This window comes from Rhyacophila brunnea, unplaced genomic scaffold, assembly GCF_057557595.1.
Source record: "Rhyacophila brunnea isolate RB1 unplaced genomic scaffold, BYU_Rbru_1.0 scaffold_3, whole genome shotgun sequence".
Lineage (NCBI taxonomy): Eukaryota > Metazoa > Arthropoda > Insecta > Trichoptera > Rhyacophilidae > Rhyacophila > Rhyacophila brunnea.
This window is the reverse complement of record NW_028232965.1, coordinates 57,545,310-57,572,922: the sequence shown is the minus strand read 5'-3', so window position 1 is coordinate 57,572,922 and position 27,613 is coordinate 57,545,310. Positions and strand designations below refer to the sequence as shown.

The window sequence follows — 27,613 nt, the reverse complement described above, 5'->3', positions numbered from 1 at the left end:
ACCTTAATTACTAACCGACGCCCGGCTCTCGCCAAATATTTTAGTTATAACGTCTACTTTGAACTTGCTAATAATTTTTGATAAACCATTTATTTTATTCATTTAATAATTCACAACATTACCTTAATTACTATAATAATTTTAAGAATAACTGTTTTGCCGTTGGAAGAATTAAGAAGTTTCTGAATATACTTAACCATAAAATTCTCCTTCAGGAAAACTATTTTTTATTAAAATCGATCCCATACTAGACTCAGAAAAACCATTTTCTAAGTAGGTATGATTAAAATGGGTTTTTGTATGATTTCGTCGAATTTTTTAACACTTTTCTCATATATTTTGTTTCGTGTATCTATAAAAATGTGTTAAATGCTGTGTAATTAATAATATTAAATTTGACCTGGTATAGGAGCCGAAATATCGATGATTACGAGAAACAAATTATCATGAAAGCCCAAGTACACAAGACGATAAATTAAAATTGTGTAATATGAATAAAACTAATTAAAAATGTTTTAACTATTAATTAAAGACATTAAATAACTTACAGTACCTAGCTAAGGATATAATATAATTAATATTATAAACCTTCAGTGATTTTTTTAATATGTAGGTACTGCGCTTTTCATTGCAATAAGGTTGCTTACTTATAACACTATAGTCCATGAATGATTAATCTATATTTTTAGTAACACTTAATCTAAATTATATTTAAACTCATTGAATAACAAGTAATTATTACCTAGTTAAATTCCATTCAAATAATAACTGTGCAAGTATTCGTTTCAGTCTAACTGTGATATCTCTCTACAACTAACATAATATTAATGACAGAGCTAAAAATATTACATTAAAATTCTTATCTAAAAAGAGCATGGCGATAGTTTGAATGCAGTGAGTAAGTAGTAACATTTTCGTGCGATTTTGCAATTTCGCGTAACATCGCTGCATCGTCTATGACGTCACAATCCCTCTCGCTCCATTAACAGAGCGTTACGACGATCTACTCGTTCGCCAGTAATTTTTTTAAATGCATTCAATCCGATTTATGCAAAGCGGCATTACTGACGACTTATACAACTTTAAATAATAAAAAAAACAAACATTTTGCAATGGCATTGAAACGCAATAATACTTTCGGTGATTAAAAAACTATCCAAATAATTACTCTCGAATTAGTAGTTAACTAATTGGAATATCATTTTATTAATTTATTTTTGACTAAGTAACATATAAATACGCATTTAATATGGAATAAAATTTCCATAGTCCTATATAATTTAATTTAATTTATAGTAAGTAGCTTTTGTGGATTATTTATGTGCCAAGATAACTTTGTAACATTGCCAAGGATTCAAATTGTATTATCTCATAAATTAATTTCTTATTTATGTTATGAAACGTTTGTCATTTTATGCGTTGCAATAATATAATAACAGTAAACGTAATCCTTTTTACCAGACTAGCCTCGTAATTAAGAAGTAGGTACTTTAACAAATTTTCAGTAAGTATATTTCAGTAATTTTAAGTAAGAAAAGAAACAAAACGAGTATTCTCGTATTACTAGACATGGCAATCTATTAGTACTTACAGAAAATAATTTAAATCATTTATCAATTGATGCATTATACTAACATCTTTTTTTTTTAAATACTTATGAATTTCCTATAATAGTTTATATCAGTTTCGAAAAAAACTACCCCTAACGTAACTTAAATAAAATTTATTGAATCAAAGCTAACCTCTTCGTTTTCTTTATTTTTCAGGCGATGTCCTTCTTCTCGGGATTTCGGGACATATAGGTCTCACGTGGGGGGCCAGGGGCTTCTCGATGGGGAGCCGCAGCCCCGGCGGGGCACGGCCTGGACCTCAGCGCTGTCAGCTCATCCTGCAGCGATGCGTCGCCATACAGTTGACAAAACCTGGAAGTGCTCCGGACGACTTTTGGATGTACGACTCGGGCTACTTGCTGTTCCAGGTATGTATTTTATTACAAATATATTGTATTTAATTACTCGGTTTTAATAAGTTTTAATTATTATTTAAGAGCAACGACGAAATAATCATGTGGACTAATAATGTGTGTGACTTCTGTGGTATTTTTTCCAACTATTTGTATGCACTATAGTATAAATCAGACATAATCTTAAAACTTACTTACTAGAAATATACTAGTAATGTTTCGTATTGCAGTGAATTTATAACGGGGGTCGTAGGAAGTTCTCACAGGGACAAAACTTTAAGGGCGATTCTCATTCGTTATATACCAAACGGGTTTGTAGACGTAGCTGTCGTTGGTTAAGGGGAAGAAATAATACAATTATGTAAAGAATCCAATTTGGGAAATGTGTAGGTAAATATTTTTTAAATGAAATTCACCCAAAATCGATATTATATATGCGGGTGGGTTAATTCGGTAATATTGGACTGAGAGTTAGACGTTTTAACATTCAAACACCTTTATAACAGGTAAGTTGCTTCCGTTGACTAGTCATAGTCCATGTATTATTGTATTCTACGTATTTCGGTCTATTATTATATTTGTTCTCGGTACATTTAATTGATCTTATATTGAGAATCAGGCCACACGTGACAAAGTATTGAGCAAAAAGGAATTATATTATTCGCAAATATAATTGAACATGGCGTGAAAGTCAGACACCTTTGTATCGAAATATTTAATATGAAAGAAAAAAAAATGTTGAAAAACTAATTACTGTAGAAAATGAATTCCGATCTGCTGTCGTCAGAAACTCATCTCCTTTGGCTTTTGTTGCGAAGAGAGTGTCCATTGATGGCCGCCCACCTGCGAAAGTCTCGCAATCATATTCTATATTGTTTGTTTTGTGAAAATAAAAACTGCCGCGGGTCATGGAATACCTTTGCCTGCCAAAAATGGCGCGCGTATCACTTACATGGACATCGATATTGTCAGATCAGTTCAATAAATAATATTTAGAGTGGCTCATTATATCACCATACCTTCACATCTGCTTCATCGTGTAAAATATGCTTGTTTCACCATCGTAAAGTTTCTAAAACCAATCGTTACCGCGTGCAGGCAGACATATTATTTTTTTAAATCTTATATAAACAGGTATTTTATTATATGTAGATAATCAATAAGTTAATAGTGGATATAATATACCCACATATTAAAATTTATTTATTTTCTTGTTTTTCATTGTTGGTAATCATGACTCATTTCAAATGTCCCCGTTATATATATATATATCCTTACATTCTACCATTTCTACCGTACGCAAACCTGTACGTATTGAACGGCCCATAGCTACAACTTTGCTGAACCATCGAGTCGTACTTTTCTGCGTCGATCTTTTATTTCTTTTAGTATGGATATATGTATCAAGCAAGAGTAAGAGCACTCACCCGGACAGTGAAAATGAAAATTCGAATCCAACTCGGTTCTACATTGTTCTATGATTTTTTTCAAATAGGTACGTTTCCGAGGTTTTTCAAAATAATTTGGATTGTTTTTATGACACTCCAACTTTTGTATTATTATTATAGGAATTTGAAACACCTCAGTTAACATTATATACGTTTTCCAGTTAATTGCTTCACCCGGGCACGCAATCTTGTCCACGTTCATCATCTGCCCCTTTCAACTGGTAAACTGCTCAAAACAATAAAAGCTTTCTGGACATTGGCAAATATTATTTTAAGTTTAAATATTCTTTTTTTTTTCGACCATGTCCGATCCTAATAGGATCATATGGGCCTCCACAGAGTAGAGGTTTGTAATAACAGATTTTGTTTTTTACGAGAAATGGGTGTGAGCCACTTGCCCAACCTATTAGGTCCATACCCTGACCCACACACAAATTGAAAAACAATATATTATGTACTTTCGAGACCCAGGATTCGAGCCTCGGTTAAATATTAGCTAGTATAATTTTGAAATTATTTATAAATTAATTTAAAACTAAAACGCTATGATACCATTGTCCTTCTAGAATACTGGCTCTCGTGTGTGGCCACCAGCGCTTTACAGAATACTATTTCAAAATTTTATTTATAAAATTATCAAAGTGTTTGAATACATATGACTTGTCTTAAATTTCTTTCCACGCTAAAATAATCCATAATATGTTTTTGTGATGAGATCATGTGTAAAATAGTTCGTTTCTATAAATAAATTGAACAATTTTTTTAGTAAATAAAATTTAGCTTTAATATTTTCAATCACAACAAAAGTGCAATTTGGTGCAGCCATCAGACGTTTCCATATAACTGTCAATATTAATTATGCGGCCACAGTTAATTTTCACGTAAAAACCACTGTTCTAGAATATATATCTACACGTAGGTAGTTGATTGCCATTTTATTTATAATAAACTTCGCAGTAGTGAAGTTACTACCGTCGTATGTTTATGACTGTGTTAGGCAACTAGCAATATTTTACTTCAACATAAATTCAAGCAATAACTAAATTATTGATGGATAAGTGTTTTCTTCTCAATTTCACTGATCGAAAGACGGAAGAAAGTGAATCTGAAGGCACATATAAAATTTCATTTAAAGTGTGGCAGTAAAACAAAATTGACTTTCCTATTTTTCCTCGGGATGAAACAACAAAACATAAAATAATGTAGTAGTCAGTAATAATTATTTAAATCGTATATTGTATTTTATTTAATATTCTTCCAATAGCTTTCATTTTTCATTTCATAATTTTTTACAAAAGTATTCAACTACTGTTGAATAATATGATTTTATACGGCAGAAAATTTGATTGGCTGATATTAAATACGAATCCACGATGGTCGAGCGGCTGCCGCGTCGTGGGTCCCGGATCTGGAAAATTCACGTGTTGTTATTTAAATTTTTGTTTGGGACATAATAGGTTGAGTAAGTGGCTAACATCCATTTCTCGTAAAAATAAAAAAAACTCCTCGGAGGCCCATATGATCTTCTTAGCACCGGATCGACAATGGTAAAAAAATGTATCCAATATAATTACATAATGCCAGCTACATATAATTTTTAACTTTAACTCAAAATCAAACAAATGAATAGACATTAAAATGACATAGAAACCAAAATGCACTTTGGAAAAGTCTAATAAAATCATCATACTTAATTCATTTTCAATATTGTAATTAAAAAAATTTTTAAATATGCCTATAGGTATTGTGTACCTTAAAATTCGCCGTATATCTATTATGCACATATTGGCGCGACACCAAAGGTTATACGGATTCAAATCCCGTCGAGTTTCGTATTTTTTTCAAATATGATTTTTTGTAGTGGGTACCTATGTATTTGAGTTGTTTTCAAAGTCTGTATGTATATTTATATTCGTGCGAAATCGAGCAATAAATACAATAATAAAATGTTTGAGTTGTACCTACCTATATTATTGTATTTTGCATTGATTTTCATATTAAATTTGCTGGCTACTAATTTATTTATTTATTTAAGAAAACAAAACATTGTGAACATAAAAAATCTAAATCCAAGACGTTCACATAATAAAAAACATAAGTACAATTGTATACAGAAAAATAAAAGTTCGAATATAAAATACAATACCGAAAATGTCTACGTCTTTGGGGGGCGCATTGACTAGTATTTATAATATATTTCGTAATTATGCAATACATATCATGTTTATAAATAGTGTAATGATACTGTAAAAGTGTGTGAATTTAATATGATAATAATAATATGTTCAGTAGGCAATTGATATAATTTCTTATATCAAGTTTGAAGTCTAGGTTAAATTATTAAAATTGCAATTTACATGTACTTAACCCCTCTATGTTTTTTTATGGTTTATACGTCAAGAGTTGATATTGAAAAGCCATAATAATATATTCATTTAATTCTCAGAGTCGTAATGTGAGCGATAGTATCATGCTATAGTATAATATGTTTTCGTCTAGTATGTAAGTAATCACTGCTTAATTAAAACTGTATTCAATGATAAAAAAGCATTCATTTGGTCAGTATCTTTATAATTAAGTGTGAGAAATAGTATTCAAACTTTATCAATGACTTCAAATTAATGATCACTGTCAGCTTTGTAATTTTCAAGATGTCGCTACAAAATGCAATTATCCAAATGGAATTGCGTCAAGATTATTTGCGAAAATTGAATATTCACTTCAAACAAAAGACTTGATTTATGATATTCATAAACTTTTACTGGCCAATTTCCCTGGGAAAACTTTTACTTTCATACTACTATAATCCAGTGAACAATCTGATATGATATTTTTTGAAGAAACTGAAAGTAAAAAAAGTACTTTCAATTGTTATTGCGTAATGCTGTAATATGTCGGAATGCTCAATTTTGTTTATTATTTACGAATCATATTACTTTAATCTGCTTTGCGAATCAGCTTCTCATTTTTGACTAGTTAATTTTATTCTCATAATTGAAAAAAATGCATAATACATTCCTTCTTATTTTACATTCCCGAATAAAAACGATTATTATTCTCCAAGAATTTCTCCGTAGTAATGAATTTATCATGCAATAGGTAATATTTTTATAGAAAATAATTCATTACAAAAAAACTTCTCTATTTCATTTAATCTCACAAATTACTCGAAGTGCATTATTTTAAAGCCCTAAAAAATAGAATAACACGAGTGTATTTTAGTATAGTTCTAGTATATATATATATATATATATATATACAAATCATGTTAAAATCGATTATATATATCTAAATATTAAAAATATATGGTAATATATTGTAATTTTTATTTTTGTATTGAGGTATTCCATCAAATTCGATGTGATAACAACACAATTTATTACCTAACAGCGTATTATGCAGAATTGATTTACTTTAACCGCAAAACATGAAAAATATTCTTCCGCTTTTAACATAATAATGGCTTGCAGCGTTGCAAAAGCATTTCGATTAACAGCGCAATTTTCCTATTTTTGGTGAAAAGTTTAGATCTAAAATAGTATATTTTATATTTATCTCATAATATTTTATATTAAAACATCTTTCAGAACAAATATTTTTTTTTCTAGTACTTAGATAATATATTATTCTTATTAATATATTAATATTATGGATATCATATGCTATATTATGAAAGTATTTATATACCATTTTACAATCAAGATATTATAGTATATTTGTATCCAACATATAGATACAAGAGTTAAGCAAATACCTAATAACGAATCATAAAAAGAAGTCTCGCATTATATAGATAAACCAATTTGTCAGAAGCATGAATCACAAACGGTCCAGATTATTTATATATTCATATTTTGTTGACAGAATTTATTCTTCTATTTTCTTTATTTATATAAATTTATTACGGAAGTTCTCAACCTGGGCTCGTACCCCTGTGTAATGCGACATTTTTTATACGCGAAGATCGTTGGTTGACACGAAAACAACTTACTTCTTTTAACTGCTAGAAGAAGTCAAAGTTTCTCTTGAGGAGCGTGAATGCGATTTGGTAGGGCATTAAAATCCATATGAATGGTCGTATGAAGTTGAAATCCTTCAAATAATTAATTACATTTAAAGAATTTTAGAGGTATTCTTTCCAATGTACCTTCATTCGAAAAGATGGTTAATGTTATGGATTCATAACGTCTACTAACTGTAGTACTGTACTGTGAAAAAAATTTGACGAATATTTTTACGTTGGCAAATTGCACAAAATGTGATATTACTTTTGTAGGGGATGGAAACATTAATAATACATTCTCTTAGCGTAATTTACATATAAAAATGTTGAGTTCTCTGCTCTAGTATTTTAGACTATAATCTTTATAGTAAAAATATCAACATATTATGCGAGTAGGTAGTACCTAGTAGCAAAAGTAGTAATCTAACTCAATATATAAATATTCCCACAGTACAACAATATAATTTATATATCTCGTACATATTTAATGTACTATTTGCTTTTTAAAGGATGTGTTTATATTTTAAATAATATAATAATAATAATATATTATATTGTCTATTGCATGAATAAATTTAATTTAATTACAAATAATATGTACTTTAAATTATATACTAATATGTACTTTACTAGATGAATTTCTATCTTTATATCTTTATGAAAGATAACACCCTCTAATGGAATTCAATACTCTGTGCTTACCTCAAGGGAGCCCTATTTAATTAGTGTGGCCAATATCAAGTTACTTTGAGTTAAGTGTTATTACAAACATGCTTCATGGCACTTCCAGCACGTGTGTTAAGACTCTTCCCCCAACTTAAATACTCGATGTGTTTGTAAATATTTATGTCGCTTTATTTGGAGTGACTCAAAATACTTGCGCTTAAAGACGCTATAGTTGAATCGGGTATAGTTAAGAATATTTCGGTTAAATCATATGCTTCGTAATTTATTGAATAAAATAAGTAAATATTTTTTTCACTGTACCATCTCCTTGAAATACATAGTATTTATTATCCATAATAAGAAACTAATGTTAAATTAAAAATTGTGGAAACAGGTACAACTTATATAATATTATAGTACCTATTATAGACTTATAGAGTATGGACCTAATTGGTTGAGGGAGTGGCTGATATACATTTCTCGTAAAAAAAATCAAAAATCTGTTTATGCAACATCCACTGTGGTTAAAAAAAAGTTGAATTAGTGTTTAAAATATTTAGTATTAAATAAAAATTAATGATTTCATTATTATTGTGTTTAATATAGGCATTTATGTGAACAATAGTTCAATAATTATAGAATACAGTATATATTTTTAGACTGCAGCTACTGACGTTTACGTTATTATCTAGAACATTATTGTTCAAGCTCTTTGACGACACACTTTCAATCTAATTACAATTCTGCGATACACCAAAATTGTTAAATTAAAAAGGATAGCTTGAAATAATAACAAATTTGTACTTATTTTTTTCGAAAAAAAATTTGACACCTGATTTACCCTAAATATACTGGGAACATACTAATTTAAACTTAGAATGCTTGTCTGAGAATTTAATATTCTTATTGAACAAAATCATCCTATTATTGCTGATTTAATTCATATTTTGTGTTCATTCAAGGACATTTTTTATGATTATATTTTAGCAACACAAATGCCATGCACCATTTCCATAATTTGTATGTTTTATCAATAATAACCTCGTCAATTTTGATTAATCGACTAGTTGTTTTTTCCTGCATTATTTAGAACATTATAGAACATTATTGTGAAATACTTTATTACTATAAGTACTAAACAGTGTTCTCAAAATAAATTTGAATGACATTTTTCAATTAAATAATAATTAAAATTATTCAAATGACGTGACGTCTCTGTTTGGATTCAATCTCGATTATCTTTGACGTGAAATTAACTTATTTAAATTCCACTCAATGCACCCGGGGGTAAATGCAACATTTAAGTAAGACACATTAGTATCTCCAGTGCATACATAGAGCAACGCCTCGTCAGTAAGTTGTCATTAGTGAAAGCTCTGCATGAGTGATAGACTGGGAGCTTTGATTTTTTCTTTTTACTCTGTAATAATTCGTTTAAGTGAATACGGCATTACAGCACATTTACGTCGGTTATGTCAGTCGGCGGTCATATGTCTTTCATTATGTGAACAACTCATTTCATTATTATTTATTTCTAATCCAATTTCCTGCTGCGTTTTGTTTAAACGAAAATAGCTTTCGTTTGATCTAAACTAACACGGCTCTTCCTGTATATTAATCCAATTATTGTCATACTATGTCATTCGGCACCAAATACATTAGATGGCAATTCAAAAATGTATCGTGCCATATTATAATAAATTGATTTATATTTATATTCACCCATTAAATTAAATTATAAATTATCTATGTTTTGTACGATTCCTTTTTAATCATTTTTTAGCGACATGGGTTTAACTTTTCACGATTTTCGGGCACTATATATATATTAATATATTATATTTTAATTTATCAAAGCAATGACACTTGCAGTTTTAATACTATAAACGATGTATTAGTACAAGCAGGTACAATCTCTCATTGACACCCAAATTTATTCAGTATTGAAGTTCGTCTATAATAATTTTAAAGTTGAATATAAGTTAATATAATATGATATTCAAACTTTACAAAATAGACCATAAAATAGACGTAGATTTCTTCTACTACTTTCTACTTTCATGATCAGTAATAACTCTTATATTTATATATACGTGTAGAATAGCTAATATTATTATAATGACCATAAAATATTAGATTATAATATCAATATAAATTGTCATTTCATACAAGAACATTATTAAAATATCCTGCATCGAGATCGAAAATATTATAAATTAATTATAATCATAAACCAATAATATAATCTCGTTAAAAGTAGGTACCGCTAACAAATTATTAATAATCGCACATAAATAATGATTGAATTGAACGGAATATATTATAATGTTTCAATATTAAAATAGATTTAATTTCTCAACACGTCTAATAAAATATTCTCTATAGTAATAACAGTATTATTAACTTTAAGTACCTACAAATTATTTTTTAAATAATTCAATTTCTTTCCACCAAGAATTGACAGTTAATACCATTAAAGGAATATACATAATTAAAACAATCACCGAGAAGTACCTGTTAAATAACATAGAAATAATGTTTCTAGTAATAATAAATAATGATACTCAACTTTTACCCACGACGATTGTATACGCCATCAGTTCTACCGATTAAAGGGGGAGATGCTCAGCGTAGGTCAGCGTAGGTCCTAACCGATTTTTTTTAAACAGTACATGTTCAAACACGCGCGTTAACAGAATTTTACTCCTTACTTCAATTATAGTTTGTCGATTTATGGCTACGGCCGTATGTTGTAGCTTAACCACTGGGGAATGCCTAAAGAAATGGCGTATTTCAAAAAAACACTACCTTATTCTTAGGTCAATAATTATTATAAAGCAATCATTATTCATAAGATGTTTATCACACCTGAATGAGCAAAGACATAGCTTATAATTAGTATCTTTAGAATTATCTTCAAATGTGTTAATCTTGCCCATTTTTTGAATAATAAAATGCCTAATTTATGTCAAATTTGGGATCACAGAGATTATCAATATGGTTTTTTATCGTAAATATTTCACTATAGTAATGTCGACATAAATTATACTAATGGTTTTATAAATGCGTTTAAAATTAATAAATGTAAAAAAAATTAACAACACTGCACATGCATGTACTGAAATATGACTATATTCTAAAACATTAGAGCGAGAGGTTTAAAAGAATACTATTTTATGTAATAAAATACTTTATGCAGTCATCAAATGTTTAAAATAAATATAAAGAATAATAAGGCTTCAAAAGTATATAAATAGATTATCTACAACGTTTAAGGAATGTCCAGGATCATGCTTTGAAAATGCAATAAAAGCTCCATTTTGACCTAGGCTGAGCATGTTCGCCCTTAAGCTGCTGTTAAAATTGCTTAGTTTTCTAAGCACCAGGAATTTTTCTAATAACCATTTATTTTATGTTTTATTTTAAATTCAGTTAATATTATTATTCCGATATTAATAATAATCTTCTTTTGTTATTTTCAATCAAAGTGTTATACAAAGTTGACTCTTAGATGGCATTTCGATCTCTCAAAATCTTATTTTTAACGTACCTGTTTGCATATATAATAGTTTTATTTTTCATTGTTGTAAATAGCAAAACTGGAAATTCCTCACATTGTTTGATATTATGCCCATGTTCAGACATTGTATATTTTACTCGAGCCTTTTACCTTGCTCTACATTCACAGCGCCCTGATTTTCCGCGAAGTAATTGTGAACAATTGTTTTTGTGCATCATGCATTACGAAAGCTCTCTGGAAAAATGCAACGAAAGCTTTTCATGGAAATGGGTCGGCTGATGAATAAGCGATTAAGGCATGAATCATGCGTTGCGGGAAGCATTACTCACAGTTAATCTGGTAAAGGGACGATGAAAACTCTACCGGGAAATCAAGCCTGAGTAGATAGCAGAAGTAAAAGCTTACGATAATTTATTCGGATGATATAACTATTAATATTAATTTATGGATCTAACCAAAATTCATTTTACTTACAAAATATAATACAATTTAATATCTGCCTACATTACATAAATACGGACCTACTTATCTGCGTATATAATTATCAATAATTGACAACTGTTATTTTTTTCTTTAATGAATAATGCGGAAGATTTGAGAATATAGAATTCTTTATTGAACATATATTAATTCGGAATCCTCGGAAACGTAAAAAGGTATTTTTTTTTATATTAATACTTTGACTCAAAATCACTCCAGATGATTGCGATAATACCAAAAATTTATATAAACACCTCGGTTTCATAGTTATTGATTATTTTTGTCATGATTAGGTATGGTGCAGCTGACTAAATTTGAAAACCATATTAGCCGGGATACGATCTATGCTGTGTACTCATCACATCTACCGTTACGAAATAGTATTTAGATGGTATAGATTGGATACTTTTAACGAAACTTTACAAGGACTAGTTTATAACAATTACTTTATTTTTTATGCTTTCCATTTAAGGCATCGAGAAAGTAGCAAATGCATGTAACATTAATTTCTTTCTCTTTCTTAGAACAGTAATTTAGGTATGTACCAATGTACCTACAATTATTTCTTAATTCACGTAATATATAGATTTGTACTTAGATTCAAAATCCCGGCACGCAAAAGTTTGAATGCAATTTGAATGTTTTGTATTTAAATTAATATAATAGTATGGGATTTTATGCAGGTATAGAGAAATGAGTTTTGCAATCTAGAGACATGATTTTTATTTACTATATGTATTATCCCAATTTAATTGGATTGAGTTTAATGTATTAATCATATACGTGAGAATACGTATATTGAAAGGAGTTGTAACTGTAATGCATGCTGCGAGGACTGCTTATCTCGGCAGCCACAGATTAAGTAAATAGCATTAGTTTCTAGTTGTTATTAGGGACGTCAAAAAATTACTGATACTCAGGGCTCTAAATGGACCGCAGCTCACCAGAGTGCCGTTCCGGTTCGTGAAATTGGCAAAATTAACGCTGCGTCTCGTGGAAAAAATAATTTTACCATTTGAGCTAGATTGGACATAAGTACATATAACAAAAAAATCTATCACACTTATTTTTATAAAACGCACATAGAATTATATAACTATGTAATAATTATTTAGAATTGGAAAATTATGCTAATTTTATAGCGATACTGATTTTTTTCAGAAATAAATCTCTTGCGGACAAGCATCATTAAATTTGATACCGATACTCGCGAGTATCGATAATTTCTTTCCACCAGGTATCGATACCTTTTCTTTCGAATTAACGTCACTAGTTGCCACCATGTACAGTATTATAACTAGTCACAATAAATTTAGTTACATCTGTAATATCGTGTATTTGATTTAAATTACAAAGACGGTAGACATTTATTGGTGGACTTGGACATATTATAGCATAATTCATCATTTCGAGAAAATGACGAAAAAAGTTTTGTTGGGTTTTTTAGTATTATAATAGCATGAAATATGTTTCTACATTTAGAAATTAGAAATTCAATTCAAATTCAGAAGTTCTATTTTTGTTTCCAAAGAATTGAACAGTTCTAATTCTGATACCAAGCCCTATTTTCCATCACAATTTTATACCACACAGATATGATTTTGATTCGAATATTATATTGCTAGTCGTACATTATGGTCAGAAGAATAATTTGGCATACTTGGTTAAATTTCGATATATTTGCGACAGTTCTACTTTTGATACTATACGACTCAATATTGTTAGGCTTAGTTGGATTAAAGCACAAAACCCATCCGGTCAAAGACTTTTCTAGAACTTTTGTAATAGGCCTGTTTTGTATACTATTCAAAAAAAATCAAATAAAAATAATGATACATACATTTTAAAATCTTGTGTACATAGAGTCTGAATAGAAAATAATTTAATTAAACAATATTACAACAATATTGAACATAATATTCAAGTAGGCGTCTTATACGGCAGTAACAATATTTTATGAAAACTAAAAAACCTTATCTCTCAATTATTTACCCAGTTTTTTAATGCAGCACGAAGTAAAAATAAATGCCGACAGTTGTTTTATTATTTTATATTAAGTAAGTCGTCAATTGTTTTAATATTACGAAATGTCTGACCAGTCAAACTGATATGATTTGCCCTAAGCTAAATGAATGTTATAAAGTAAACGTGTATACCGTATAATTGAAATATAACACTAACTTTTCAAATCCATAACCGAAGTTTTTCTTTGTCTGCCTGTTGGCTATCATAAAATTATAACATGCTACTTTTACAATCATCAAAGATTGCTTTTAATTCGATTTAACGTATGTTTTGTTTTCCACGTTTCATACGCCAAGCATTGATGACGTGACCTTTGCGTCAATACGTTGAGGTAATTACGTACGAAGTGAAATCTCGTTTTCAATTGTCATAACTTTTTGTTCATGTTTTATTGTGAGATACTCCTCGTATGCGTAGATGTTCCTTTTTTGCTACAGTTGATTGACATATGCATAAGTGAATGAACGTTTTCGATTTAGAAACTAAGTATAATTGAAACATTTAACAATATCGTACTCGAGTCACGTTTCATAATATAAAATTGTTAATTTATTAAGCAATTTTCAAGCATTGCATAGGTATTGCTGCTTAATGTTCTGTGATTAATTAACCATTTTGCTGATATAAGAAACGGAACAAACTTGAAGATTAGATCTTGAAAAAAATGTGAAATTATTTTGCTGTAAACATTAATAAAAAATTTAATTACTGCAAAAATTATTCAAAAAATACAATATTTAAATAGAATAGAGATTTTTCTAATTTGCAAACATTCTTTCATAATATCGACACATTCAAGTAGCTACTAATTGGAATAAAATTTACATTGTATATAATACTTATTTTGCACAATTTAATAACGATTAGAACCTGTTTCATCTATCGGTACTGTTCGATTATCAGTAAAACAGCGGAAAACACATTTCGAAAATAGCCGATAAACTGGATTATTTGTTAGGTTAACCTAATTAAACCAAACCTAATCTAACCTAACCTAACCTAACCTAACCTAACCTAACCTAACCTAACCTAACCTAACCTAACCTAACCTAACCTAACCTAACCCAACCTAACCTAAACTAACCCAAACTAACAAATAATCCAGTATATCGGGTATTTTCAAAATGTGTTTTCCGCTGTATTCCTGATAACCGAACAGTACCTACCCATCTATCTTAATATTAGGACAATCTCAAATGATGAAAATAAGTTTTCCACCAATCGAAGCTATAACAATTAATTATTTATGTAGATTCAGAACTATATTTCTAAGAAATTAAAGTGTAACTCTATACTTATTTAATATCTTAGATATAATTATAATATATTTTAAAATATTGAGCAGTATATATTTTAATTTAAAATCATTCATAGAGATCTGAATCAAGGCACGTAATCCAAAACAACACGATTTACTTTTTGCGTTCACGTCATGTCGCTTGTATGAGTAATATTTAAATTTACATTCAATTTCGATTCATATAAACGAACAACTGATGAACATTAATGATTCATTCCCTTATTCGTATGGCGGCAGGGTATTGATGACAACATATAATTATTCTTCTCTTCAATTTTTTTGACCATGTTCGCTCCTTAGTTATTGCATAATATGGACACCACACGGAACTTCCGTGAATCCCTGTCGCACGCTTGTCTTCTTGCATTTTCCCATGTCATTCTAGCATCCCGTAGCTCTGTCATATATACTCTGGATCAGTGGTACTCCCGTGAAATTTAACTGTGGCCGCACAATTGACATGACAGTTATATGGAAACGTTTGCTTGCCGCACCAAATGTCACTTTTGTTGTGATTGAAAAAATTATAGCTAAATTTTATTTACTAAAAAATAGATCAATTTATTTTTGACAAGTACATTTAATATCTGTCAACTGGCTTTGATATTTATTTTTTATGAAGTGCATTACACTGAATGATCTTTCACAGTATACAGTTGTAGGAAAATCGACAATTCTTGCCAAATTTTTGAATTGACTTTATTCTCCGAAACGGACTATTTCACAAATGATCTCATCACAAAAACACATTATGGATCATTTGAGCGTGAAAATAGGTCATTTGTATTCAATCAATTTCATAATTTTATAAATAAATTTTTGAAATATTATTCTGTTGCTGGTGGTCGCAGCAAAATCCTCTGGTGGCCACATGCGGCCTCTGAGCCGGCGGAGAACTTCTGCTGTAGATGATATTTAGCGGCCTTCCGGACGCTGAAATCCAGTTGGCTTAAAGAACAGACAAACCAGGTTGAAATTCTCTTTAGCCATCCAAACTACCGTGTCCATTTATTTACTACCAGACCCAATAATTATTAACAAAAAAACCACACTCATCGAGACAATAATACAGTGTCAAGAAACATTTCATTAAAATATATTTAAGGTGTACAAATTAACGAATTAATTCTATTAAATGCTTTTATCACTCCTGCTGAATATTTTTTTTATATATCGATGATTCGTAATTCTGTCTACTTGTAATATTTTTTTCAATGCTAAAAAAACGATAATGGGTGATAACTTAGTAATTGCACATGTTAAAAGATTGTATATTACTTTGTTGATAAGTATGTTTCAACAGATTTTTTTCTTCATCTGTGCACTTAAGATTTTTTTTATATGTTTATTTTGGTTAAGAGTCTTAATTAATCTTAACGGTACATTTATATCTGAAAATCTCACAATACCAAATTACTTTGAAAGAGCAAAAGGAATGATGTACAATAGATTTCATATTGTTTGTACTAGAATGATGTTAATATTTTTTATCCAAGGAATAAGCAGCAATTTATTTGTGTAGACATAAATCATCCACGACGTTAATGATTCAAATTAAGTTAACTCACGAGTCATTGAATATTTTTTATTTATTTTTATTCAATAATTGAGTTGTACTATTACATAGTTGTTATTGTATTATATATTTTTGCCATCTATTCATTGCCGTTCCATCATTTTAATCAAATTATACAATAAGATGAATGTCCGGATGCTATTCATTTGAGAATGCCAAGAAATTAATTTGGTGCTAGTTCAAATACATGGCAGCTCCTATTAGCCCCATTATTTGCTTTACAACATAATTACGTAATTTATTACGATGCATTTTGATTAATAGTAACTACACCATAATATTATTCCGTCTAACTTAACTTGTTTACTGCTATTATCCTAAAAACCTACATTATATTTTAACTGACCACTTTCTTAGTTTTGGGAAACATTTAAAATCAAACGAAACTCACTCACTCTATAGATATTTTTTCTATAAACATATGTGTACTGAATAAAAATATTCAAATTCACTTAACAAATTGATACAATCTCATATCATTATTATTTAATCAAGTTTTTTTTTCATAATTGCATTCTTCTTTAGCTGTAAGAGGTTTACAATACATACGTAAATCAAACGGAATAACCATAAAATACTACGGATTCGATAATAGTAGCATAATATACATCTTCAAAAATGTCATAATGTAAAATATGAGCATCTCACGTTTAACTTGACAAAATGACAGTCTGCTAAACCAATTACAGTAATTTGCTTGAAATAGAACAATATTATTTATTATTCTGTAACGCATGTAATTAAAATTAAACCCGATGCATGCTATATAATATATAGCATGCATATATATATACAATTTGAAAACATCTGACGAAAATATTATAACTGTTAAAAAATATTTTGTGGTAAAAATATTCGCGCCCATGTACGCCACTGACTAAGCTATGTGCGTCCTATCTAATTTCGTCGAAATCAACTAGTAGTTTTTACATTTTTGAAGCGTTTCATAATATTGCATTAATTTTTGTAGTCGGCTTTTGTATTTTAAAGTATTAATTATCTTAACTACTAACCAGAGTCAGGATCGTACATGCAGTTGCTAATAATTTAATAAACTTTATTAACCTATGCTAACCACATAATATTATATATCTACTGGTTTACAGAGAAGAGATTAGGTAAATTAATAGTTTTTTGTGAGACATGCTTGTTAACCATTGGCCCAATCCATCGGATACCAGCACTGGATAAAAAACGCATACATTTTTGTGTGTAGCCGCAGTATCAAACCTGCGACCCATGGGGTCAAAGACGGCCGCTCTACCAATTAAATGTGTGTTTGGTGGAACAACCAATGCTACATTAAAATATTTTTAAATATTTTATACAAAAACACATTACTATTTAAAATAAATTTATATCAGAATTTTCGGCTAATGCGGAAATGCCGGTTCAAGTTACCTTGCATTATCTGGCGTTGCTATCTACGAGTATCATAATATGTATATTATAACACTGATTACTGTCCACGTATGTCTTGACATTATTTCTGTAGGTTATAATCGTTTACCTCCATCCAAGGCAATAGTTGCTACCTATTCTGGCATAAAAAATAAAGCTTGATGAATTAACAGTTAATTTCCGTTTTTATTTTATATTTTACTCCAATATTCAGAGGGGAAGTATAAATAGTAATCTATGAATATGGGTTATATTCTAGTAAAGTATCCAACGGAAAGTACGACTTATATTGCTGACAGTAAATATATAATAGAGACACGATTTATTTTTAACCTAAAGCTCACCTGAGCATTTTACGTCATTAGACCCATCGCGTCTAAACTATCAATTAAGTAATACACATTTCGTTCTTTGTAACAGCCTAAAAAATATTAATACCCAGCAACACCTTAAATCTATGCTACTCTATGTTATTTTCGTCCATTTATTTTGTCAATTTCCCGTTGTAAGTTTTTTCACACTCCAAGCTTACGACATGTTGCGTGACTTGGAACATTACTCGTAAATTATTTCAAACTCAGGATATCCTGAGACATCCGAGCCACAAAAATTTATTTTAGTTCAAGTTATTCTATTTTAATGTGAATAGGTATTATTTCTTCAGTGCATATTATTTTTATTTATATGACAGGTTAAAAGCTTTTGATACAAAATCAAATAAGAAAGAGAAAAAACTACACATCATTTTGTTGATCTTGTATTATGTTAAATTTAATTGGATAATAATTAGTGATTTTATCTTCATTGCATTATTATTATTAAATTTATCAAGAAGCGTATTATGTATTTTGAATACATATTATTGTATTATTATGAATACCTAATAAGTTTTCAATTAAAATAATGCATTGTAACCATTGATATACTATATCAATGATTGTAACATTTAAAAAATAACTAAAAAAAATCTATTGGTTAATATATTTTTAGTTTTTAGTGTTTTCAAAATGATGTACTTATGTTCAATAATTAGAATGTTACATTCTTAAATATTGTGAATTTTTCGATGAATAAAAAAATATTGTTAATTAAAAATTATTAGCAAGTTCAAGTAAGTTACAACAATATATCTTGGAGTGATCCGTGACGTCAGTTAGTAATTAAAGTAATATCTACTTTGATTTCAAATACAAAAGCCGATCGCCAATAGTAACTCAATTTGTAGAGTATTAAAAGCTTTTAGTTAAAATTTGTCGCGATTATGTATGACGCCTTTAGCATAGTGGTCTATGTGCATGAGCGTGATACCCGAGAGATGCAGGTTCGATTCCTGTGGGGTGTCTTACTTTTTTCAAAAAGATTTTTTCTATTGGTTATAATATATCTCAGAAGTGTTTTCAAAGTTATGTATAAAATTTACTTTGAAAAGTTCCATATTAGTTAGCAAATAAAATTAATAAACAGTATATTTCATTGTTACTTCCATTTAGTATGTGTAGGCCACAAAAATAGTCCGGTGTTGATAGCAATAAATAGTCACTCCCCCAAATTTGGCGCTGCGAAAAATCAGTCATGCTTTCAAATAACTTTTACTTGTAGGGGTAAAATAGAGAAAAGTGCTACCCTTGTCAAAAACAGGGATAAATGATCCCTTCACTTATAAGAAAACACATACCTACTTGTATAAGTATAATATAGCTAGAAAATTTATATACTTGAACCGTCATATTTCTTGTTAATGATGTCTTTATTGCTTGTATACAATGAAAAATAGCTAACGAGCCTAAACGTTGGCTTGTCCTATAGTTACTACTATTACCACGTTATCCTTTTTGTACAAGCCTTGGAAGCCAGCACAAAGTCGCGCCGTTTCGCTGTCCAGTAATACGTCGTGCACCCTTTTTAATGTCAACCCAGTAACATCTAGGCCGATATTGTAATGGCATGGCGAATTGAGTAAATTAAGAGCATACTTCAGTAAAACGGCAAATAATTTTCAGCAATAGGTGGGACGTAATTTTGCCCGCGATGCCATTCGGAGAGCGATAGTCGACCTGTGAGCACGTCAATTTGTTTTGTGATGGCGTCGGAGGAATTAATTCTTAAATCGTGTGAACAATCATTCTATCTAATTACGGTTAAATTTATAAATATTATTTACATCTAATAAATCGTTTTGATTACGATAATCAACATATTATATGGTTTGAATTAAGGTACCAATAGATAGATTAATTACTAGCCGACGTCAAAATATCTTCAAATTTTATAATGTAACGTACGTTTAACGTACTTGCAGTTGCTAATAATTTAATGAACTATTTACTATTACTAATACTATTTTTTTTTTCATTGAATGAATAGTGCAATAGTCAGCAAAATGTAATTTTGGGAGATCTGGTTGCCGAAAACATTAAATTGGTCTGTGTTTAATGTTGATTTGATTATAATACAAAATTCCAATTTCAAAAAGGTGAATTGAAAAATTCTTTTTTCAAAAAAATAAATTCATTCATGTTTTGAATTTGGAATAGATATAAAATAGAACCGCACGTTCATAAAAATGCTTTTCTCTCATAAAAAGATTTGAACCCCTCGCGTCCAGCTGTTCGCGATGTTGACGCAGCTTATAACTATGTAATAGAGGTATTCAACGTTTGGATATAGTGGTATTAATAATGTTGATTATCTACTAATATTAATAATTGGCATCACTGTATACGATTAGAGCTGGATATATTATGATTTTCTGTCTAACTAAACAATTACAATTCATAACATGGTTCATAGTGCTATCATGTTTGAGCAGGATTGCGCGTCAAAAGTTTATTTAGCCAAGTTTAAAATTGAATTCCATGGGTAAAGTTCAAATCTCATTTTCATGTTTATCAATATAACCGAATAGATTCAACAATTAATAACAATTAATCATCAATCCTTGTAAATAAAACTCTCAAAATACATCCACACTGTAATGATAATCTACGATTGATTTACTATTATAATATAAGATAGGTTTTTAACTAAATTCGCCAACTCTGTTTGACGCGTACATAACTTTTGACGTTTCGTAGAGGCAATCAAAGCCGTCCATTGGTTGCCCTATTTATATTATGCGGAATGCAGGAAATTTTATGTATTTCAGCTTATTGGCATGGATCGGCTTGTAGTCATTATGGTTTTATATAGAGTGTAGATGCGTCTTAACTGAAAGTGGATTCTGTACGAATTTTGCTCATAAAGGCGTCTCCAAAAGCGCAGCGAAAAATTCGAAACTCATTATATTCTACATTATTTTTGCCAATACCTAATGTGATTTTAGCACCGTAAACTGCCAAAGTATTCAATAATTTCACTGTTGAATAGATTATATTCCTAATTATAAGTGTTGTATTAAAGACCTTACTACTGTCCAACAAGAAGATTTAGGCACAAGCCAAAAGTCGCTGTCGTCGATAAATAGGAGGAACTTGTTTAGTTCACAGTTTTAATACGCGGATAACTCGTCGCTAACCGAAAGGCGCTATAATCGAAAATAGGAAGAGCTTGTTAGTTCACAGTTTTAACACGTAGCCAAGAAGATCTTGTTGGAAAGTATAGAGTTACAACATTATATATTGTAATATTTTTATAATAATTAACATAACTTTAAAACACATCCATCAGCACGTATAGAAATACACATACTATAATATAACATCAACAAACCCGTCCTCGAAAAGCTAATGATAAAATAAATATTATACATTCTCAACCATATGTTTGAAATTAACTCTTCAGCTATTTGACTCGGACCATCACAATTTGAAAAGACTGGGTATAATTGGTACCTTAAATGATAAAAAGAGGCAAAACACATGCACACTAGACAGATCATATCAGTAGTGCAACCAGATTCTCTTTGGTGTCAGTAGTCTGCTCAAGGACAACTAGAGAAGAATCGTGTTCAGAGTAGGAATTTCTCACAAAAACCATGATCTTCAGTAATGAAGTAATAACAGAGAAGATAATAATAAAAGAAATTCAACAGCAGAGTAATGTTGAATTTAATCATGCCTGTCGGTGACCAATCGTTGAATATGCCTGAATAAGCGTGAAGGGGATGGGGTTGTTGAAAAGAGACAGATGAAACCGGCACGCACCATATTGATTTATTCTTAGAACAAAGTATGACTAACAGCTCATCTTGTTTATCGGCATTTACTTAATGTTTACTCAAAGTTGTTTAGTTTGTTTGGTCATTATCTTTTGTACAATACAAGCTTGCAGTTCAACCACAATATTAATTTACTGAAAAATAACAGGTTATAATAAAATTCAGTTATCATAATTATATAAGCAAAATTTACAATGATCTAAAATTATAACATTATTTTTGTGAGCAATCATGCTCGTTGATATATTTTTAGTATTTTTTTCTCTTCACCTCTTTGTGTCATAGTCTTGGTGTCGTTATCTATCGAAAATTGTGAATTAAAGTAGGTTGGGTATAGGTCTTCCTACCCTGGACCAAACATAATAAAACACGACATCTAACCTATCTTGTACCATACCCGGTTTTAATCAGGCGTAACACAATGTGTAAATATTTGACGGGAATCGTCTCCGTTTTTTAATACTGGGAATGCCACCCACTCGAGTGGCTTTGATTGAATTTGTCAATTTTAATTCTTTAAATTAGTAATTAATTAATTAAAATGGGTGAAAAATCTACAAAAAGAAAAATAGATATAATGATAGGAATATTAAAGTTGTCGAAGAAGAGAGACCTCTCGTATGCCGTAAGACTCGCTCGCATTAAAATTGGCATTAGTGACAATCCTCGTGCCATGACCAGTTGTATCACATCACCAATCCTTTCGATAACAAGCTACTAGCGAGGTTATGTAACGAAGATAATCTATGTCAACCTTTCCCTGCATTATAATTTATATACATGTATTCATGTATATTATTGTTTAATATCCTTGAAAATTAATGGAACTCGTTGTAAATGAAATGTAGATGGTTCAATTTTTTGAATTTGTTAAATTTATCAACAGAAATTTGTTCTATACTTAATTAATATTGTATTATAAAACTGTCAGTTACCAATAATTACAAAATCCGTTATGATTAAACCGATTTTGGATGTAATATAATTATTAAGCCCACGGTGGCCGCGTGGCTTAAGCGTTGGACTATAACGCCGTGGGTCCCAGGTTCGAATCCTGGGTCTGGCAAGTACACATATTGTTTTTTTAAATTTGTGTGTGAGTCAGGGTATGGACCTAATAGGTTGAGCAAGTGGCTGATATACATTTCTCGTTTTAACAATATCTGTTAATACAATCCTCTACTCTGTGGAGGCCCATATGATCCTATGAGGATCGGACGGAGGTCGGAAAAAAATAATAATTATTGTATAATAATTACTAATAAAATTATAAGTAAAATATTTAGAAGTGTTTGTTATTTCTAATAATCTTTATCTATCAACGAACAACAAGAAAAAAATATTGGAAATACGTCAATAAACGAGCTCAAACCGTCAGCACGATACCAAGAAAAAATGACAATGGTGCATATGATACTACACATAAAAAACATCTTTACATAAATAAAATCCTGACGAAAATGCATGAATCAATCAATCAAATCAATTCGCGTCATAAAAATATTCTCAGATTCTCTCTGACGCAGAGGAGACGACGCCATTCGTATGATAGAGTGATAAAGATTGACGAAGAAAGACTCCTCCCTCGGAATAAATAAATTCGTCTTCATCCCTTCAGAGACCTCCCCTCTATCAATGTCGCATCTGGGATTAACCGAAGGGTGGGCGTGCAGTCAGGGGGGTGGTCGGGTCTGCTTTTAGTCTAGACTCGAAGCGCCTGTCATGCGTTCCTACGATTTCTGCAATTGTATTCTAAATACCAGCAAATACACGTCATTCGACTACGATACCCGATATTTGAGCTTTGACTTCACTTTGCCAAATATATATAATAGTTAAATTAATACATGATTCTGGATACAATAAACTAATGTATTTAGTTAAACGTGTTTCATGTGTTTATTATTCTAATGTGAGATACTAAAAATATCAAAATACATTAATGTTTGGTCATCGATAATCCTTGAGTTTTTACGTTATATAGTATGTATATATTTTTTTATATATATAACAACCTAATTTTTTATAATAGTAATTTCTTAATTAATAATAAACGCTTTGTTTTCGTAATAATATTATAATACTAGTACTTAGTACCAGTGAGGACCAAATGTCGTTTGTTTAACGCGTGCGTGCTACCTGTGCTACTGTATGGCTGTGAGACATGACTAAGCTTCAAGAGTCTCGGCTTTTGAGCTTTGAGAATCGATGTCTCCGCTGAATCTTAGGGATACATTGGTACGACCGCGTTACAAACACCCGAGCTCGTGAGCAGACACAACAGCCTTCGGTGATTGAAGTTATCACGAAGAGACGATTTACGTGGCTGGGACACGTATTCCGGATGCCGCCAAAGAGTGCGGCACTTCATATCATTGTGGCACAGCCTCAAGGGTTCCGTCGCCGTGGCCGGCCCTCCCTCACCCTGCAGCGATGCTACAAAAGCGACCTACGTGCTGCAGTTCTGATATGGCGAGAGGCGCAGGAGTTGGCGATGGACCAAGGGAAGTGGCGCCAACTTGTGCTTGCCCTATGCCCTAATGTTAGGACGTGACAGGGTGGAAGAAGAAGAAGAAGAAGAAGTACTTAGTAACTTATAAGGATAATAGTCACAATCTGAATCTATATGCATGTACTATTTTGTATCAATTATATCTTGATATTATATATAACATCTTGGAATAATTATTATTATATAATATATAAACTAATGAATAAGTACATCGTTTATTATTTTATTATGATAATATAATATGGCCTTTTCTATAATATTACATTGTTTGATACTTAATAATTGTTTTTTTTATATTGAATACAGAATATTATATGTCACAAGATTTAAGAATATGTCACTATTATATGAATTTAAAAAAAAAGTTAACCAACTTAGCGGTATTTACCATAATCAAAATATTGGTATACACATTTACACAAAGCACTGCTAAACATACAGAGTGTTATTCTAAGCCTGCATAAGTTTTGCACTGTTACGTATATTAATAATAATCTTTAGTGAAGTTTATACAATATGTTAGATAGTATTAATTTTTTTTAAATTGATGTCCTAATTCGATACGATTTAGAATCATTTAAAGATACCATAATTTATATTTTTAAAATAAATCTATCGCTCAATTTTTATTTTTATCTGTGCGGCTGTAACTACCTATAAATCGGCAAGCAATCAGTGTCCTCATTCGCTTGTAGCTCTTTTTGTTAGCCATAAGAAGGGGCTCAAACTTGATTGCTTATTTGACTATTAAAATTAATATAATTTTAAGTCAGGGGAAAAGCTAACTTTTAAATTACCTAACATAAATGGTACATTTTGTATTGAAAATGTTATTGATTTTTTTTTATAAGCACTCTTTGTACTATATGCCGATATGCCCAAATCGAGCAAATATTAAATAATCTCACTTAAATCTCAATACATTCGTACAGTAGAATCATATGTTTTTTTCAAAAAATCGATATCACTATTCGTAAATTCGTAGGTAATTCAAAACTATAATAAATTGTCCAGAGAATTGTAAGTATTTAACGTTGAATTTCCATAGATTTTGCACACCTGTGAAATTTCCCTGCAGTCCTAAAATAGTACGACAATGCAGTTAGTGTCAGATACCAGTGTACTAACTGTCAGACTGACAATAAACTGTTTATCCTACTGACAAATTTATCTATTGCAAAAACATTTTGAGTTCATGAAATCAATTCAATTCTTCCACGGGTGATTCGTTTTGTTGTTTACAGTTCTACAAATGAGTTTGAAATTGTCAAAAATACTTTCCGTCTTGATTGGGTCAGTTTAATAGCAATCGGACATGAAATCCTATGTACATGTATATTTTTAATATACTCGTACCTACGTTTTTATCTATAGATTCGTGACTTTTAGTCAGTTTTCATAAAACACTTGGTTTTCGCATTGCTAATCGTGCGTCTTATAACCTACTTACTTATACAAATTTGTGATCATCGTATGTACGTATTACAAAGCCATTGTCATTATATGTTATTCTACTCTTTTTTTACTACATATATTTATTTAAAAAAGACACGTTGAGTACATAACAAATTATTAATTCAGGGCGTTCACAACATGACATTTAGAATAAAAAATACAAGTACCTAATCAGTTAAAGAAAAAACAAGGTGAAGACAAAAAAAAACAAAGCAAAAATAGTTTTATACAAAAGAAATAAAATAAAAAACAACAATAATTCAAAAAAAATACAAATTAAACAATAAAATAGAATTTAAAAAACAGAATATATAATGGATCGCCAAAAATATCTACATCTCTAGGGAGTGCATTGACCAGCCGCACAGCCCTCGCTATTGGTGCCTGGTGAGCCTGACATGAGGAAACAGCTTTCACCCAAAATAGGTCATGTCTGCGACCACGCATGTAATTAACGGGTGCATAAAAATTCAAATTTTATAGAATATCGAGATTGAAAACTATACCACTTGAGAGCAGGGGAAAATGCTTTAAGAGCAGAAGAAAGACGTGACCTACTAGGTTCAAGAGAATGAAAGGCGAGCACGCCTTGAAGAAAGTTAGTCGGAAAATACTCGTTTGAGAAGGTGTCAAAAGGATAATAATTATAAACTTTAAAATAAAGATGACGAAGAAATATATAATATTATATATATATATATAAAATATAATATAATATATTAATTTCAGGCACACGTACAGAAAAATGGTGTGGGGGTCCATTTTGAAAAATATCCGTAATGATTTATAATATTTCTTTTGACAGCCAGAAGGGGCGGGGAACCAAATATCGCAGGTGCCACTAACACCCGCATTAACCTCGCGGATTCCCCCACTTTTCCGAGTACTTTCTCCATACCCAAATACTCCGCTCTCTGAGTCTAGCAATAAACGCTTATAAATACGGGTGATCAGTTTTGAGTTATTGCGACCTGTTGCATCGACAAGTAGCTCGAATGCGCGTGGTCTGACGGTTATAATTATTATTAGGATCGTAAGTGTCCGTTTATGTCGTCTACATGGTTTTGTTTTTTAGGTATGGTGCATTATAATATTAAAATAAACATTG

The 27,613-nt window shown here is 30.3% G+C and overlaps 1 protein-coding gene across 2 annotated transcripts in view; it reads left to right on the top strand.

Moving 5' to 3' along the window:
* ko (Stork-head domain-containing protein knockout) overlaps positions 1-27,613 on the top strand; it is a 364,781-nt gene that overhangs the window by 253,824 nt on the left and 83,344 nt on the right. For both annotated transcript variants that reach the window (XM_085952081.1, XM_085952082.1), the window contains one exon: positions 1,767-1,978. In XM_085952081.1, coding sequence (XP_085808207.1) covers positions 1,832-1,978 — 147 coding nt within the window. In that variant the 5' untranslated portion in view covers positions 1,767-1,831. The remainder of the gene's footprint in view (positions 1-1,766; positions 1,979-27,613) is intronic.